At 40.8% G+C, this 17,718-nt stretch overlaps 1 protein-coding gene across 1 annotated transcript in view; it reads right to left on the bottom strand.

The window, feature by feature from the left end:
• The window catches only part of FMR1NB (FMR1 neighbor), a 49,537-nt gene extending 36,993 nt beyond the window's left edge, over positions 1-12,544 (bottom strand). The window contains exon 1 of the mRNA XM_055393522.2: positions 12,145-12,544. Coding sequence (XP_055249497.2) covers positions 12,145-12,544 — 400 coding nt within the window. The remainder of the gene's footprint in view (positions 1-12,144) is intronic.
• Between the last annotated feature and the right edge of the window lie 5,174 nt (positions 12,545-17,718).

Genomic DNA, 17,718 nt, shown 5'->3' with positions numbered 1-17,718 from the left:
GACACAAGCTTCCCTAACCAGGGAACCTTGACAAGCCACCCGTCCAACCTCAGCCACACTGAGGAAACTCCAGAATAAAGAGAACTCCACAAACTGCCAGAAGGCAGAAAGGCCACCCCAAACAGAGCAATATAAGCAAGATGGAGAGGCAGAGAAATACCCAGCAGGTAAAGGAAAAGGATAAATGCCCACCAACCCAAACAAAACAGGAAGAGATAGGGAATCTACCTGATACAGAATTCCAAATCATGATAGTGAATTGGAGCTACAGATAAATAACCTGAAGACAAGGATTGAGAAGATGCAACAAAGGTTTAATAAGGATCTAGAAGAAATAAAAAAGAGTCAATATACAATGACCAATGCAATATATGAGATCAAAAATACTCTGGAGGGAACCAACAGTAGAATAACAGAGGCAGAAGATAGGGATCAGTGAGTTAGAAGATAGAACGGTAGAAATAAATGAAACAGAGAGGAAAAAAGAAAAATGAGTAGAGACAATGTTAAAGGCCCCAACATTTGAATCATAAGAGTCCCAGAAGAAGAAGACAAAAAGAATGACCAAGAGAATATACTTGTGGAGATAATAGTTGAAAACTTCCTTAAACGGGGGAGGAAATAATCACCCAAGTCCAAGAAACCCGGAGTCCCAAACAGGATAAACCCAAGGCAAAATACCCCAAGACATATATTAATCAAATTAACAAAGATCAAACACAAAGAACAAATATTAAAAGCAGCAAGGAAAAACAACAAATAACACACAAGGGGATTCCCATAAGGATAACAGCTGATCTTTCAATAGAAACTCTTCAGGCCAGGAGGGAATGGCAGGACATACTTAAAGTGTTGAAAGAAAATAACCTATAGCCCAGATTACTGTACTCAGCAAGGATCTCATTCAAATATGAAAGAAAAATCAAAAGTTTTACAGACAAGCAAAAGCTGAGAGAATTCAGCATCACCAAACCAGCTCTCGAACAAATGCTAAAGGAACTTCTCTAGACAGGAAATGCAGAAAGAGTATATAAACTCGGACCCAAAACAACAAAGTAACGGGCAAGAGGATCATACTTATCAATAATTACCATAAATGTAAATGGGTTGAATTCCCCTACCAAAAGACAAAGACTGGCTGAATGGATACAAAAACAAGACCCCTATATAGGTTGTCTACAAGAGACCCAGCTCTTGGAAGGTGGGTCTTCAAAGGAACCTTGGAAACGAGGAACACATACAGACTGAAAGTGAAGGGTTGGAAAAAGATATGGCACACAAACAGAGACCAAAAGAAAGCAGGAGTAGCAATACTCATATCAGATAAAATAGACTTTAAAACAAAGGCTGTGAAAAGAGACAAAGAAGGACACTACATAATGATCAAAGGATCAATCCAAGAAGAAGGTATAACAATTATATATGCACCCAACATAGGAGCACTGCAATATGTAAGACAAATGCTAACAAGTATGAAAGGGGAAATTAACAATAACACAGTAACAGTGGGAGACTTTAATACCCATCTCACAATGGTGGATAGATCAACTAAAAAGAAAATTAACAAGGAAACACAAACGTTAAATGATACAATAGACCAGTTAGGTCTAATTGATATCTATAGGACATTTCACCCCAAAACAATGAATTTCACCTTTTTCACAAGTACACACGGAAACTTCTCCAGGATAGATCACATCCTGGGCCATAGATCTAGCCTTGGTAAATTCAAAGAAATTGAAATCATTCCAAGCATCTTTTCTGACCACTATGCAGTAAGATTAGATTTTAATTACAGAAGAAAAACTATTAAAAATTCCAACACATGGAGGCTGAACAACATGCTGCTGAATAACCAACAAATCATAGAAGAAATCAAAAAATAAATCAAGATATGCATAGAAATGAATGAAAATGAAAACACAACAACCCAAAACCTGTGGGACACTGTAAAAGCAGTGCTAAGGGGAAGGTTCATAGCAATACAGGCATACCTCAAGAAACAAGAAAAAAGTCAACTAAATAACCTAACTCTACACCTAAAGCAACTAGAAAAGGAAGAAATGAAGAACCCCAGGAAAGAATGAAGAACCCCAGAAGGAAAGAAATGAAGAACCCCAGAAGGAAAGAAATCTTAAAAATTAGGGCAGAAATAAATGCAAAGGAAACAAAACAGACCACAGCAAAAATCAACAAAGACAAAAGCTGGTTCTTTGAGAGAGTAAATAAAATTGACAAACCACTAGCCAGACTCACCAAGAAACAAAGGGAGAAAAACCAAATCAATAAATTTAGAAATGAAAATGGAGAGATCACAACAGACAACACAGAAATACAAAGGATCATAAGAGACTACTATCAGCAATTATATGCCAATAAAATGGACAACTTGGAAGAAATGTACAAATTCTTGGAAAAGAATAACTTTCTAAAATTGAACCAGGAAGAAATAGAAAATCTTAACAGACCCATCACAAGCATGGAAATTGAAACTGTAATCAGAAATCTTCCAGCAAACAAAAGCCCAGGTCCAGATGGCTTCACAGCTGAATTATATCAAAAATTTAGAGAAGAGCTAACACCTATCCTACTCAATCTCTTCCAGAAAATTGCAGAGGAAGTAAACTTCCAAACTCATTCTATGAGGCCACCATCACCCTAATACCAAAACCCGACCAAGCTGCCACGAAAAAAGAAAACTACAGGCCAATATCACTGATGAACATAGATGCAAACATCCTTAACAAAATTCTAGCAATCAGAATCCAACAACACATTAAGATCATACATCATGACCAAGTGGGCTTTATCCCAGGAATGCAAGGGTTCTTCAATATCTGCAAATCAAACAATGTAATACACCACATTAACAAAATGAAAAACAAAAAGCATATGATTATCTCAATAGATGCAGACAAAGCCTTCGACAAAATTCAACATCCATTTATGATAAAAACCTTCCAGAGGTGTGAATAGAAGGAACATACCTCAACATAACAAAAGCTATATATGACAAACCCACAGCAAACATTATTCTCAATGGTGAAAAACTGAAAGCATTTCCCCTAAAGTCAGGAACAAGACAAGGGTGCCCACTCTCACCCCTACTATTCAACATAGTTTTGGAAGTTTGGGCCACAGCAATCACAGCAGAAAAACACATAAAAAGAATCCAGATTGGAAAAGAAGAAGTAAAACTCTCACTGTTTGCAGATGACATGATCCTCTACATAGAAAACCCTATAGACTCCACCAGAAAATTACTAGAGCTAATCAACGAATATAGTAAAGTTGCAGGATATAAAATCAACACACAGAAATCCCTTGCATTCCTATACACTAATAATGAGAAAATAGAGAAATTAAGGAAAGAATTCCATTCACCACTGCAACAACAACAAAAAAATACTTAGGAATATATCTACTTAAAGAAACGAAAGACCTATATATAGAAAACGATAAAACACTGGTGAAAGAAATCAGAGAGGACACTAATAGATGGAGAAAAATACCATGCCCGTGGACTGGAAGAATAAATATTGTGAAAATGAGTAATATTACCCAAAGTAATTTACAGGTTCAATGCAATCCCTATCAAGCCATCAATGGTATTTTTCACAGAGCGAGAACAAATAATTTCACAATCTTTATGAAAATACAAAAAACCTTGATTAGCCAAAACAATCTTGAGAAAGAAGAATGGAACTGGGGGAATCAACCTGCTGGACTTCAGGCTCTACAACAAAGCCAGTGTCATCAAGACAGTATGGTACTGGCATAAAGACAGAAATATAGATCAATGGAACAAAATAGAAAGCCCAAAGATAAATCCATGCACCTATGGACACCTTATCTTCGACAAAGGAGGCAAGAATGTTCAATGGAAAAAAGACAATCTCTTTAATAGGTGGTGCTGGGAAAACTGGTCAACCACTTGTAAAACAATGAAACTGGAACACTCCCTAACACCATACACAAAAATAAACTCAAAATGGATTAAAGATCTAAACGTAAGACCAGAAACTATAAAACTCTTAGAGGAGAACACAGGCAAAACACTCTCTGACATAAATCACAGCAAGATCTCAAAGCAAAAATAAGCAAATGGGACCTAATTAAAAGCTTCTGCACAGCAAAGGAAACTATAATCAAGGTGAAAAGACAACCTTCAGAATGGGAGAAAATAATAGCAAGTGAAACAACTAACAAAGAATTGATCTCAAAAACATACAAGGAACTCCTGTAGCTCAATTCCAGAAAATAAGAACTAAACAGACATTTCTCCAAAGAAGACATACAGATGTCTAACAAACTCATGAAAAGATGCTCAACATCACTCATTATCAGAGAAATGCAAATCAAAACCACAATGAGGTACCATTTCATGCCAGTCAGAATGGCTGCTATCCAAATGTCTACATGCAATAAATGCTGGAGAGGGTGTGGAGAAAAGGGAACCCTCTTACACTGTTGGTGGGAATGCAAACTAGTACAGCCACTATGGAGAACAGTGTGGAGATTCCTCAAAAAACTGGAAATAGAGCTGCCATACGACCCATAAATCGCACTCCTGGGCATACACACCAAGGAAACCAGAACTGAAAGAGACACATGTACTCCAATGTTCATCGCAGCACTGTTTATAATAGCCAGGACATGGACGCAACCTAGATGTCCATCTGCAGATGAATGGATAAGAAAGCTTTGGTCCATACACACAATGGAGTATTACTCAGCCATTAAAAAGAATGCATTTGAATCAGTTCTAATGAGGTGGATGAAACTGGAGCCTATTATACAGAGTGAAGTAAGCCAGAAAGAAAAACACCAATACGATATACTAACGCATATATATGGAATTTAGAAAGATGCAAATGATAACCCTGTATACGAGACAGCAAAAGAGACACAGATGTATAAAACAGTCTTTGGAACTCTGTGGGAGAGGGTGAGGGTGGGATGGTTTGGGAGAATGGCGTTGAAACATGTATATTATCATATGTGAAACAAATTGCCAGTTCAGGGTCGATGCATGTTACAGGATGCTCGGGGCTGGTATGCGGGGATGACCCAGGGGGAGGATAAGGGGAGGAGGGAGGTGGGAGGGGTGTTCAGGAGGGGGGACTCATGTACACCCGGGGCGGATTCATGTCAATGTATGGCAAAATCAACCAATATAATATTGTAAAATAATTAGCCTCCAATAAAAATTTAAAAATGAAAAAAAAGAGAAGTAGAAAATGAAGAACTCATGAACTAAGAAAATAAAAATGTACAATATATAGCTGTGTTTTCTAAATTACTTTTTCAGAGAATGAAAGAGGTCTCAGTTTGTAAGGCTCTCAATTTTATTTGTAACTAACATTTGCAAATACATTAAAAGTAATTCAGAAATACTTTGTATTTTAGATGAATAATAGAAAAAATACATATGAATAATCTGAAATAATATGATTTGCAAATGATCATTTAAAATGCATCTTAAAATATTTTTCAAAGAGCAGGAATCATATGTTTCTACCTTATTTAAAATAGTTGACAAAAGAACACATAACGTATACTTTAACACTAAATTTTATCCCCAAGCAGCCATGAAACAGTATATAGTGGTCTCTGTTCCTTTTACTTACAATGCCTCTGCCCAATTTTTGCCTCCTCCTTTTGACCGTGGAGGACCTTAGTTGAAGAGATGGAAGGACTCTGGGGAGGGCAGGGAGAGAGAAGTCACTGAGATTAGAGATGGGAATCATGAAAGGTCTTTGGGTTTGAAGCTGGAGCTTGAGGGAGGGAGGGAGGGAAGAATACTTTGGGAAACCCAAGTCCTTTATGCAGAAAAGGAGACAAAATACCATAGTGAGGAGGTTGGGAGGGAGGGCATACTGAAGGAGGTAAGGTAGAGAAGGCAAGGGTGTCTTTCTTGACAAGGTATCTTTGAGCTAAGAGAGGAGGCTGTGGGGAAAGGAAAAGTACTGGATTTGCAGGGGGGCAGCAAGAAAGATCTGGAGGAGGAAGTAGGAAAGACTTTGAGTGAGGAAAGTGAGGCCACAAGAGCACTGAGTAGAAGGAAGAAAAGAAGACTTCTGAGGAAGGAGAGTACCTGTGGGTGGTAAGGGAAGAAAAACCTGTGAGTGGGGAGATTAGGGGGCCTTTGGAGAGCCAAAACAAGCATATGGGGAGGGGGGTGAGCAAAGGTCTCAAGGAGGGTAAATAAGAAGAGAAGGAAAGGATTTTGACTGAGGAGCTCTTTGTGAAGGTAAGTTAGGGTGAGAAGAACAATGAAGGCATTTTAAAAGAGAGGTGAGAGAGTGAAGACCTTGAGTGAGGGGAGAAAGGGCTTCGTGAAATAAGGAAGAAAAGTTTTTGAATGAGGGGAGAGAAGGCTTATATGGTGATCCAAGAAAAGTCATTATGGGGAGGTGAAAAATGAAAGGACCTTGACTAAAGGTTAAGAAGAACTTCTGAAGTGGTGATGAAGAGGGGAAAGCACTTGTGAGAGTAAGAGACGAAAGGGATTTGTGACTGAGGTGACAGCGGGAGGGTCTTTGTGGGCATATGTAAAGGAGAAAAGTTCTTTGAGAAAGGAGAGGGAGTTTAGTACTATGTGGAGAGAGGGAAGTTCCTACTTAGTGAAAGGACTGGAGGAAAAGAGGCCTTAGAGGGGAAGAAGGGAAGTCATTTGTGAGGTTAGAGGAGGCAGGGATGACAACCATGAAAAAAAGGGAAGGGCTTCCCTGGTGGCTCAGTGGTAAAGAATCTGCCTGCAATGCAGGAGACCTGGGTTCGAACCCTGGGTTGGGAAGATCCCCTGGAGAAGGACATGGAAACCCACTCCAGTATTTCTGACTAGAGAATCCTATAGACAGAGGAGCCTGTTGGGTTACAGTCCATGGGGTCACAGAGAGTCAAACATGACTGAGCTACTTCCACTTTTGTGAGAGGAAGTGAACAAGGAAAGGTCTCTGAGAAAGGAGGTGATGTAGAAAGGAATTTTATAGGTTAGGTAAGGGGGTTAGTAAGGTTAGGTTAGAGATGGAAGAGCTTTAAGAGAGGAGGTGTGGAGGTTAGCACTTTGAACAGTGAGGTAAGGGAGCTTAGTAATGATAAATAGGAAAAGGAGTATGTCAAGGCTGTATATAGTCACCCTGCTTATTTAACTTATATGCAGAGTACATCATGAGAAATGCTGGGCTGGATGAAGCACAAGCTGGAATTAAGATTGTCGGGGAAAATATCAATAACTTCAGATATGCAGATGGCACCACACTTATGGCAGAAAGTGAAGAAGAACTAAAGAGCCTCTTGATGAAAGTGAAAGAGGAGAGTGAAAATGTTGGCTTAAAGCTCAACATTCAGATAACTAAGATCATGGCAACCGGTTCCATGACTTCATGGCAAATAGATTGGGAAACAGTGGAAACAGTGATTGACTTTATTTTGGGGGGTTCCAAAATCACTGCAGATGGTGATTGCAGCCATGAAATTAAAAGACGCTTACTCCTTGGAAAGAAAGTTATGACCAACCTAGACAGCATATTAAAAAGCAGAGACATTACTTTGCCAACAAAGGTTCATCTAGTCAAGGCTATGGTTTTTCCAGTAGTCATGTATGGATGTGAGATTTGGACTATAAAGAAAGCTGATCGCTGAAGAATTGATGCTTTTGAACTGTGGTGTTGGAGAAGACTCTTGAGAGTCCCTTGGACTGTGGAGAACCAACTAGTCCATCCTAAAGGAAATCAGTCCTGGGTGTTCATTGGAAGGACTGATGTTAAAGCTGAAACTCCAAAATTTTGGCCACCTGATGTGAAGAGCTGACTTATTTGAAAAGACCCTGATGTTGGGAAAGATTGAAGACAGGAGGAGAAGGGGACAACAGAGGATGAGATGGTTGTATGGCATCACCGACTCAATGGACATGAGTTTGGATAAACTCTGGGAGTTGGTGATAGACAGGGAGGCCTGGCATACTGCGGTTCATGGTGTCACAAAGAGTCGGACACGACTGAGCAACTGAACTGATACTGATTATGTGATAGGCGATAATGAAAAGTTCTTAGGAGAAATGAGGGATGGAAGTCATTCATGAGGGAAAGAAGGGCATTTGTGCAAGTTGGTGAGGAAATTTAGTAGCTTGTGAAAGGAAGCTAGGGAAGAAGACCTTTCAGAGAAGACCTATTTTAAGTAAAGACACTGAAACACTCATCAAAACCTCTCTATAAAAAAAGTCCAGGAGCAGATGGCTTCATTGGTGATTTCTATCGAATATTTAAAGAAGTAATACTAATCCTTCTCAAACTCTTCCAAAAACAGAAAAAGAGGGAACAGGTCTTTACTCATTCTATGATGCCAGTATTAACCTTATACCAAAGCCAGACAAAGATACCACAAGGAAAAAATAAAACTACAAACCAATATCACATGTAAATATAGATACAAAATACTGGCAAATCAAATGCAACTGCATATTAAAAAGCATATACAAAATGACCAAGTGGGGTTTAATCCCAAGAATCCAAGGATGGTTCAACATAGAACATCAATGGAACACACCACCTTAACAGAATGAAGGAAAAAAACTCACATGATCATCTCAATTGGTACAGAGAAAATATTTGGCAAAATTCAACAACTTTTATGATCAAACCACTCACCAAACTATGAATAGAAGGGATTTTCCTCAATATGATAAAGAGCATTTTTGAAAAATCAACAGCTAACATCATAATCAATAGTGAAAAACCAAAAGCTTTCCCTCGAAGGTCAGGAGAAAGATAAGGATGCCCACTTCTACCACTGCTATTCAACACTGTATTGAAAGTTCTAGTCAGAGCAAATAGAATGTAAAATGTAATAAAAAGGAATCCAAAATGTAAAGGAAAAACATCTCTATTCACAGATAAAATAATTCTATAGGCAGAATTTTTTTAAAGTTCAAAACAAAAGTTACTAGAGCTCATGCAATCCAGCCAAGTTGTAGGGTACAAGATCAACATGCAGAAGTAAGTTGTGCTTCTATACACCAGCAATAAATAATCCAAAAAGGAAATTAAGAAAACAACTCCATCTACAATAGCACCCAAAAGAATAAAATACTTAGGAGTAAATTTGACCAAGGAGGTTAAAGACTTGTATAATGAATACTATAAAACATTGCTGAAATAAATTAAAAATATCCATTAATGGAAAGACATGCCATATTCATAGCTTGAAAGACTTAATATTGTTATGATAGCAATACTGCCCACTGTGATCTACAGATTCAATAGAATCTCTGTCAAAACTTGTGACTTTTTTGCATAAATAGAAAAGCTAGTCCTCAAATTTATACGGAATTATAAGAGGCTTTGAATACTCAAAGCAATATGAGAAGGAACAAAACAGAAGGAATCACATGTCCAAATTTCTCAACTTGCTACAAACCTATAGTAATCAGAGTATGGTACTGGCATAGGAACAGACACACAGACCAACAGAACAGAACTTAAGATTCCATCAATAAACCCATAGGTCTATGGTCAACTGATTTTCAACATGGTGCCAAGACTATTCAAAGGGGAATGAACAGTCTCTTCAACAAATGGCACTGAAATAACTGGATATTCACATGCAAAAGAATGTTAGACCCCTAACATACACCACAAACAAAAATTAATACAAAGCAGGTCAACAACCTAAATATAAGGACTAAAACCACAAAACTATTAAAACAGACAAATGGATAAAGAAGCTGTGATGCATACATACAATGGAATATTACTCAGCCACAAAAAGGAACATGTTTTGAGTCAGTTCTAATGAGGTGGATGAACCCAGTACCTATCATACAGTGAAGTCAGAAAGAGAAAAACAAATACTGTACACTAATGCATATATCTGGAATGTAGAAAGATGGTACTGATGAATCTATTTGCAGGGCAACAATGGAGACTGACATAGAGAAGAGACTCACCGACATGGGGGCGGAAGCAAGAAGGAGAGGGTGGGACAAATGGAGAGAGTACAATGGAAACATATACATATTACATCTTACCATATGCAAAATATATAGCCAATGGGAATTTGCTGTATGACTCAGGGAACTCAACCTAGAGGGGTGGGATGGGGTGGAAGGAGGGAGGGAGGATCAAGAGAGAGGGAACATATGTATACCTATAGCTGATTCATGTTGATATATGGCAGAAACCAACACAATACTGTAAGGAAGGTATCCTTCAATTAAAAATACATATGTATATATTTAAAAAAAAGTTAAAAGAAAACCTACAGAATCTGAGAATATTTTTAAAAATCATATATTCTGAACATATGAAGAACTCTTACAACTCAGTAACAAAACCACAAACAATCCACTTTTAAATGGTCAAATGATTTGAATAGATATTTCTGCAAAGAGCATATGAAACACACATGAAAAGCTACTCAATATCATTAGTCATTAGGGAAATGCTAATGAAAACAACAATAAGATACCACTTCACTTGCACTAGGATGGCACTCATAAATAAGGGGGATGGTAAAAAATCCTGGTTAAATGAGAACCCTCATGCACTGTCATGGGCTTACCAGGGAGTGATGTACCGTGCTATGTACTAAGTCGCTTCAGTCGTGTCTGACTCTTTACAATCCTATGGGCTATTGCCTGTCAGGCTCCTCTGTCTATGGGATTGTCCAGGAAAGAATAGTGGAGTGGGTTTCCATTTCCTTCTCCAGGGGATCTACCCCACCTAGGGATTGAACCGGTGTCTTTTAAGTCTCCTGCATTGACAGGTGGTTCTTCACCATTAGTGCCACCTGGGAACCTGCCTGCCAAGGCAAGAGATGCAAAAGACACGGGTTTCATCACTGGTCGAGAAGATTGCCTGGAGAAGGGCATGGAAACCACTCCAGTAATCTTGCCTGGAGAATCCCCCAGGGACAGATGACCCTGGCAGGCTACAGTCCATAGGGTCGCAAAGAGTCAGACATGACTGAAGAGACTTAGCACAAAGCACACATATACTGTCAGTGGCCATATAAATGGCTCAACCACTTTGGAAAATATCTGGGACTTCCTCAAACAGTTCAACATGGAATTTGACCTAGCAATTCCACTCCTAGGTACATGCCCAAGAGAACTGAAAACATAGACAAAAATTTGTACAAGAATATTCATAATGGGGCTTCCCTCATAACTCAGCTGTAAAGAACCCGCCTGCAATGCAGGAAACCCCAGTTCAATTCCTAGGTTGGCAAGATCCCCTGGAGAAGGGAATGGCACTCCACTCCAGTATTCCTGGGCTTCCCTGATGGTTAAGTAAAGAATCCACCTGCAATGAGGGAGACCTGGGTTTGATCCCTGGGTTGGGAAGATCCCCTATAGAAGAGCATGGCAACCCACTCCAGTATTCCTGCCTGGAAAATCCCCATGCACAGAGGAGCCTGGTGGACTACAGTCCATGGGGTCGTAGAGTCAGGCACGACTGAGTGACTAAGCACATTCATAACAGTATTATTCAAAATAGCCAGCAATTGGAAAAACAAAAACCCTGGGAAAAAACCCCAAAGCCAAGCAATTCAATAAATAGACAAATAAAATGGAGTATATTCATACCACAGAATAGTATTCAGCCATAAAAAAGGGATGAAGCACCGATACATATGCTACGATTCAAAATCTCGAAACCATTACACCAAATAGAACATGTTCCCATTGGTAGTAAAAGTCCAGAACAAATCCATAGGGACAGGGCCTGGAAAATGAGGAGTAACTGCAGTCTTAACGGGTATGGGTTTGAATTCGGGGTGAGGACAATATTTTGGAACTAGAGAGAGGTGGTGGCTGCTCAACGTTTCAATATCTAAATGCCACCACACTGTTCATGACCAGTTTATTTTATGCTCCGAGAATTTCACCTCCATTTCGTTTTATAAAATGGTGGGGAGGGAAGGGGTTTCTGAGCTGACGGAAGGGATGGAAGGTGCTTCTTAAGGGAGAGGAGCAGGGAAGCCATTTGTCTATCAATAAGAGGGCCGACTCTGAGGGAGGCATGGATGGCCTTCGCACCACTGCGTGCAGAGGTCGCCCCCTTTGGCATCTTCCCCTCACCCTCACCCTCCAGTTCCCCTGAGGGACCCCTGCCCAATGTTCTCTGGGGAGGCACTCACCAGCATTCATGTAGAAGCACAGCAGCAGGAGGAACCAGAAACCTAGAAGGAACAACCCGAAGCGCTGGCTGACCCACAACTTTACTGTAGACTGGCGCATCTCACCCCGGACGCCATGCACAGATGCCTGCCCTCTAGACTGTGGCGCAGACGCCATGATACCCGCAGGGTGCGACCCTGTCGCTGGGTTCTCCGCACTGCTCTCCCCTTCTAAAGTGACCATCTTGGAGCGTGCCTGCCGCAATGCTCGGATCTTTGCCCGGATCCTCGACCGAATCCTCCCCCGGGTCAACTTCCTGTCAGAAGGCATAACTCGGGGTGACCCCCACACTGAGGTGCTCCCTCTCTGATGGCTGCCCAAGACCCAGAAGACCTCGGGGCAGTGACGCTTACGTGACATCGCCCCTCCCCTGCGGCACGTGCGGCCCCCATGCCGTGCCTAGGCCACGCCCATTCATAATGTGGCGTGTCTGGTTGTTTGTGCCCATGTGCCCCACGCAAGGCCCGGCCCTTCTAGGGCGTGGTAAACGTTGGTCCCCACAGGCCTGTGCCAGCAGCCGAGTGGCGTCAAGCACCAACAAAAAAGCCTCGCTGGAATTCGTACATCAGCCTTGGCTCTTAATTCTGCTTCAAAGTCAGTCCTCTGACACCTCTGTGGTCACCACAGTTAGTCACTGAAGCACCGCCAGATAAATGTGGCCTTTTAAATGTAAATTTTCATTAATTAAAATTAAGCGGAATTAAGAAATTGCTTCGTCAGTCCCCGTAGCCCCATACCAAGTGTTTGGTAGCCACACACAGCTCTGGTGACCATATCAGACAGGGGAAAAAAACGAGCATCTCCATCATGGCATAAAGTCGTTATGGGCAGCACTGGATGGGAAAAGTGACCGTCGGGACTATGACAGATATTCAAGTGCTTGCTACCCTGCAGTAGGAGCTTTTAAGTGGAACAACATGGTATTTGCCTTTAGAGACCTTAAGGTTGTTATGAATCAATGAAACAGTGGGACAATATGATAATAGAAAGTGTGTGCTGCTGCTGGTGCTAAATTGCTTCAGTCGTGTCCGACTGTGCAACCCTATAGACGGCAGCCCATCAGGCTCGTCTGTCCCTGTGATTCTCCAGGCAAGAATACTGGAGTGGGTTGACGTTGCCTTCTCCGCAAAGCGTGTGAGGAACACAAAAAAGAGACTCAGAATGCTTCGGTTTGATTCCCATCATTTGTCACTAATGAATTAGGTGGTCCTAAGTGTCTGCACATTGAAGAAGGAAATGGCAACCCACTCCAGTGTTCTTGCCTGGAGAATCTCAGGGACGGGGGAGCCTGGTGGGCTTCCGTCTATGGGGTCACACAGAGTCGGACACGACTGAAGTGACTTAGCAGCAGCAAGTGTCTGCTTTCTCCTGTGCCTCAGGGCTGCATGTGTAAAATGAAAGAGTTAACATTGTCTGAAAGTCCCCTCCTGATTCTAAAATCTGACTCTTGGGCAAAATCCCATTAATTTGCTTGGTTTGGGCACATCTGGAAAAGCATCTTGTAGGTGATGCTGGAGCACTTGTTCAACTACCTTGGTCTAGTTTTCAAGTGATGTGAAAACGACCCCCTTCAACTGCATTTCCATCTTTTTTCTTACTAAATTTTACTCCGACTTTCCAAATGGTTTTCTACTAATCATATTCTATGGTCCTTGTTATTCTTTCCAATATTAATAAGCATTCTATAGTGGGGAGGAGGAAGGAACTTTTCCTACATGAATATAGCATACTCCACCTCACCCCCACATCTAGTTTATTATGCGCTGTAGTTTATTAAAGGAGCTGTAGTTTATTAAAGGAGCTTTTTAGGCACTGTTTTCTTTCCCTTTTATCTTTTATTTTTTTAAATCTCTCTCTCTCTTTTTTTTTTTTTTTTGGCCTCAACTTTTCCAAAACTAATTTGACCAGAGGAAAACTGTATTAACAGCTTTTGAAATTACTGTCTTCAACTGTGAGCTGAAGTGTCTGAGAAAAGTGTCTGAGATTTTACTGTACTTGTGAGTAACAAGGCAGACTGCCATAGTCTCATAAATGCTGGCAGAAGATGCAAGACTACTGGGTTAAGGACAAAGGACAAAACCTCCCCAAGACATGCAGACACTCGAGAGACTCATGAACAGTTGTCTTCCAACAGCAACTTCGTTCGTGTCATAGAATCCGTGGAAAATGACCCTGCGACCAGGAGCACACAGCCACCCTGATCTCTCATGGACTAAGCTAGAGCACACAATTAGGAACTGAGCTCTCTGCCACTTCACGGCTTGTACTCTCTGAGCTTTAGTTTTCCTTTCTGCAAATTATGGGTGGACATTCTGGTTGTGAAGAGTCTTTCAGCTCTGGCTCGTTGTGACTTGTAGTTGATTGCAGCATTTGATGTTGTTGTCAACAGGCAAGGCATGGCAGTTCTGTACCAGCGCAATACTCTTGAGCAGTTCACATTATGCTGCTAGAAATCTGCATTATTAACAAAAACTCAGGAGGATGGAATCTCTAAGATTGAGCCTAGGCACTTCCTGTTTCAGTTCAGTTCAGTTCAGTTGCTCAGTTGTGTCTGACTCTTTGCGACCCCATGAATCACAGCACGCCAGGCCTCCCTGTCCATCACCAACTCCCTGAGTTCACTCAAACTCACGTATTCAAGATTGAGGGGAGCACTAAAAGCCATGTGAAGTATCCACCTTATAGACTATCAGATGGAGATGTAAATCCTGCACTGGTTTTCCTCTTTCATTCTGTATTTTTAAGGGAACTAAATTTGATAGTTTTTATTCCTGGGCTCTAAAATCACTGTAGATGGTGACTGCAACCATGAAATCAGAACACAATTGTTTCTTGGCAGGAAAGCTATGACAAACCTAGGCAGTGTGTTGAAAAGCAGAGACGTCACTCTGCCAACAAAGGTCCATATAGTCAAGGTTATGGTCTTCCCAGTGTTCACATACGGTTGTGAGAGCTGAACCATAAAGAAAGCAGTATCCCAAAGAATTGATGCCTTCAAACTGTGGTGCTGGAGAAGACTTGTGAGAGTCCCTTGGACAGCAAGGAGTTCAAACCAGCCAATCTTAAAGGAAATCAACCCTGCATATTCATTGGAAGGGCTGAAGCTGAAGCTCCAGTATTTTGGTCACCTGACTCAAACAGCTGGCTCACTGGAAAAGACCCTGATGCTAGGAAAGACTGAGATCAGAAGAGGGCATCAGAGGAAGAGATGGCACCACTGATGAAATGGACGTGAACTTGGGCAAATTTCAGGAGATGGTGAGGGACAGGGAGGTCTGGCATGCTGCAGTTCATGGGGCTGCAGAATCAGAGACGACTGGGTGACTCAACAAGAACAAAATTTGATAGTAGTCAACCCAGATGTAATTAGGGAGAAAAATCTGTTGCATGGGCATGAATACAAGAAGTGGTTCATGAGATGGTACATCCATTGCTCAGAATGTAACTATCATTCTTGTGGAAAATTGAGAATTGACACTTTAAAAAATATCACTATAGACAAGTAATCAGGGGAATGCAAATTAATCAACAATGAGATAATTTATGCTCATCAGATTGGCAAAAGTTAATAAATATTCACAAGAATGTACAGAAATATGAGCTCAATCATTACTGGTGAAGTTGCAAAAGGGTATAACCACTTAAGACAGCAATTTTACGACATCTTGAAAGGTTAAATATTCACATTGTCTGTGACACAAAGGTTCCACTTTTAGGATCTCTTCTCTCACCCATGACATGTACAAGGACATTCACTGTTATAATGAAAACAATGTAAAGGGTCACTGAGACTTGGCTTGCCTTGTGATGCAGGGAAGTGGAAACAAATTGTTTGTTTCTGCAATGTATTAATAGGTAGTACTTAATAATGACCAGGATCCATCACCTTAGCTAATACAGTAATTATTTTTATTTATTTATTTTTTGGGGGGTGGATCTGCCTAGTGGCATAAGATGGCAGTTTCAGCTTCTAATTCTGTGGAAGCACTGTTGTGTTCCCTGAAAGAGATATTTCTCTCTTGAATAATAAGCTTCAAAAATAGCAGAAATCTGAGAATGAGAAGCAGAGTGCAAACATTTGTACTAGCGTGTCGTTAGCCATCATTCTCACCATCATCCCTTAGTCCTTAGCCCTGTGTATTCTGAGTCTGGGGAACATGGTGCCTCATGTTGGTTACTGGCCCTGGTTCGGAATGCACCACACATCCTGCCAGATAGCACCCAAAACTCACAGCATGCTTTCTCAGAGGTGGTATCATAACTAGTTTTTCAATAACTGATTTCATTGTTCTAGTAAGTCAATTTTTTCCCCTAGTTTTTTTTTTTTTTTTTTTGTGTGTGTGTGCTATAATTGACAAGCAAAATTGTAAGATACTTAAAGTGTACATGTGATGGTTGTGAACAGATTCCTACCATCAAGTTAATTAACACATGTATCACCTCACATATCTCTCTCTCTCTCTTTTTTTTTTTTTGGTGAGAAACTTTAAGTTCTCCTCTGAGGACATTTCAATTATACAATATAATGTTAGCGACTGTAGTCACCATGCTCTATGTTAGATCCTCAGACCTTATCCATCTTACAAATGAAAGTTTGTACCCTTTACCAACCTCTCCTGGTTTCCCCTGCCCACCAGCCCCCTACTTTCTGTTTCTGAGTTACACTTTTTATTTTTTTTGAGATTCCACACATAAGTGATACCACACAGTATTTGCCTTATTTAACTTAGTATAATGTCCTCAGGAGAGGGAAATGGCAACCCACTCCAGTATTCTTGCCTAGAGAGTCCCATGGACAGAGGGGCCTGGTGGGCTGCTGTCCACAGGGTCGCACAGAGACAGACACGACTGAAGCGACTAAGCATGCATGCATGCATTGGAGAAGGAAATGGCAACTCACTCCAGTATTCTTGCCTGGAGAATCCCACGGACAGAAGAGCCTGGTAGGCTGCCGTCTATGGGGTCACACAGAGTCGGGCATGACTGAAGCGACTTAGCATCAGCAGCAGCATAATGTCCTCAAGTTCCATTCATGTTATCACAAATGGCAGATTTTCTTTTTCCTTATGGCTGAATAACATTCCAGTGTGTGTGTGTGTGTGTATGTGTGTGTGTCAGAGAGAGAGAGAGACATCATCTTTGTCCGTACTTCTTCAGGAGAACTTTCCTAGCCCTCAGACCAGGTTAGATCCCCTTTTTGTAATTTCCTATGAGGTTAGGTTATAACATCACTAATCCTCTGGTGCATGAATGGGAAGAACAGAATTCACAGTTAATTCAGAGAAAGGTCTGCTCCATGTTTACTGCCTTCTGCATTCTGTTTGGGAGCTCTTGCAGGACAGAATGGACTGAAGTAGCCATACATGTTCTTGATAGCTTTTCTTTGTTTACATTGAGTTGAATTTCCTCTGTTAAAGACACATGCTTCCAAACCCTCCATCCAATATTACCACCCCATCAACAAAGGTGGGAGAGTGGAGAATTTGTTCTCTTCTTTCTGGAATTGGCATGGGACACCAAAGTGTCTAGAAAAG

This window comes from Moschus berezovskii, chromosome X, assembly GCF_049115385.1.
Source record: "Moschus berezovskii isolate FMDL1 chromosome X, NW_MosBer_1.0, whole genome shotgun sequence".
Lineage (NCBI taxonomy): Eukaryota > Metazoa > Chordata > Mammalia > Artiodactyla > Moschidae > Moschus > Moschus berezovskii.
Note: the sequence above shows the minus strand (reverse complement) of the source record. Positions and strands in the feature narration are given on the sequence as shown.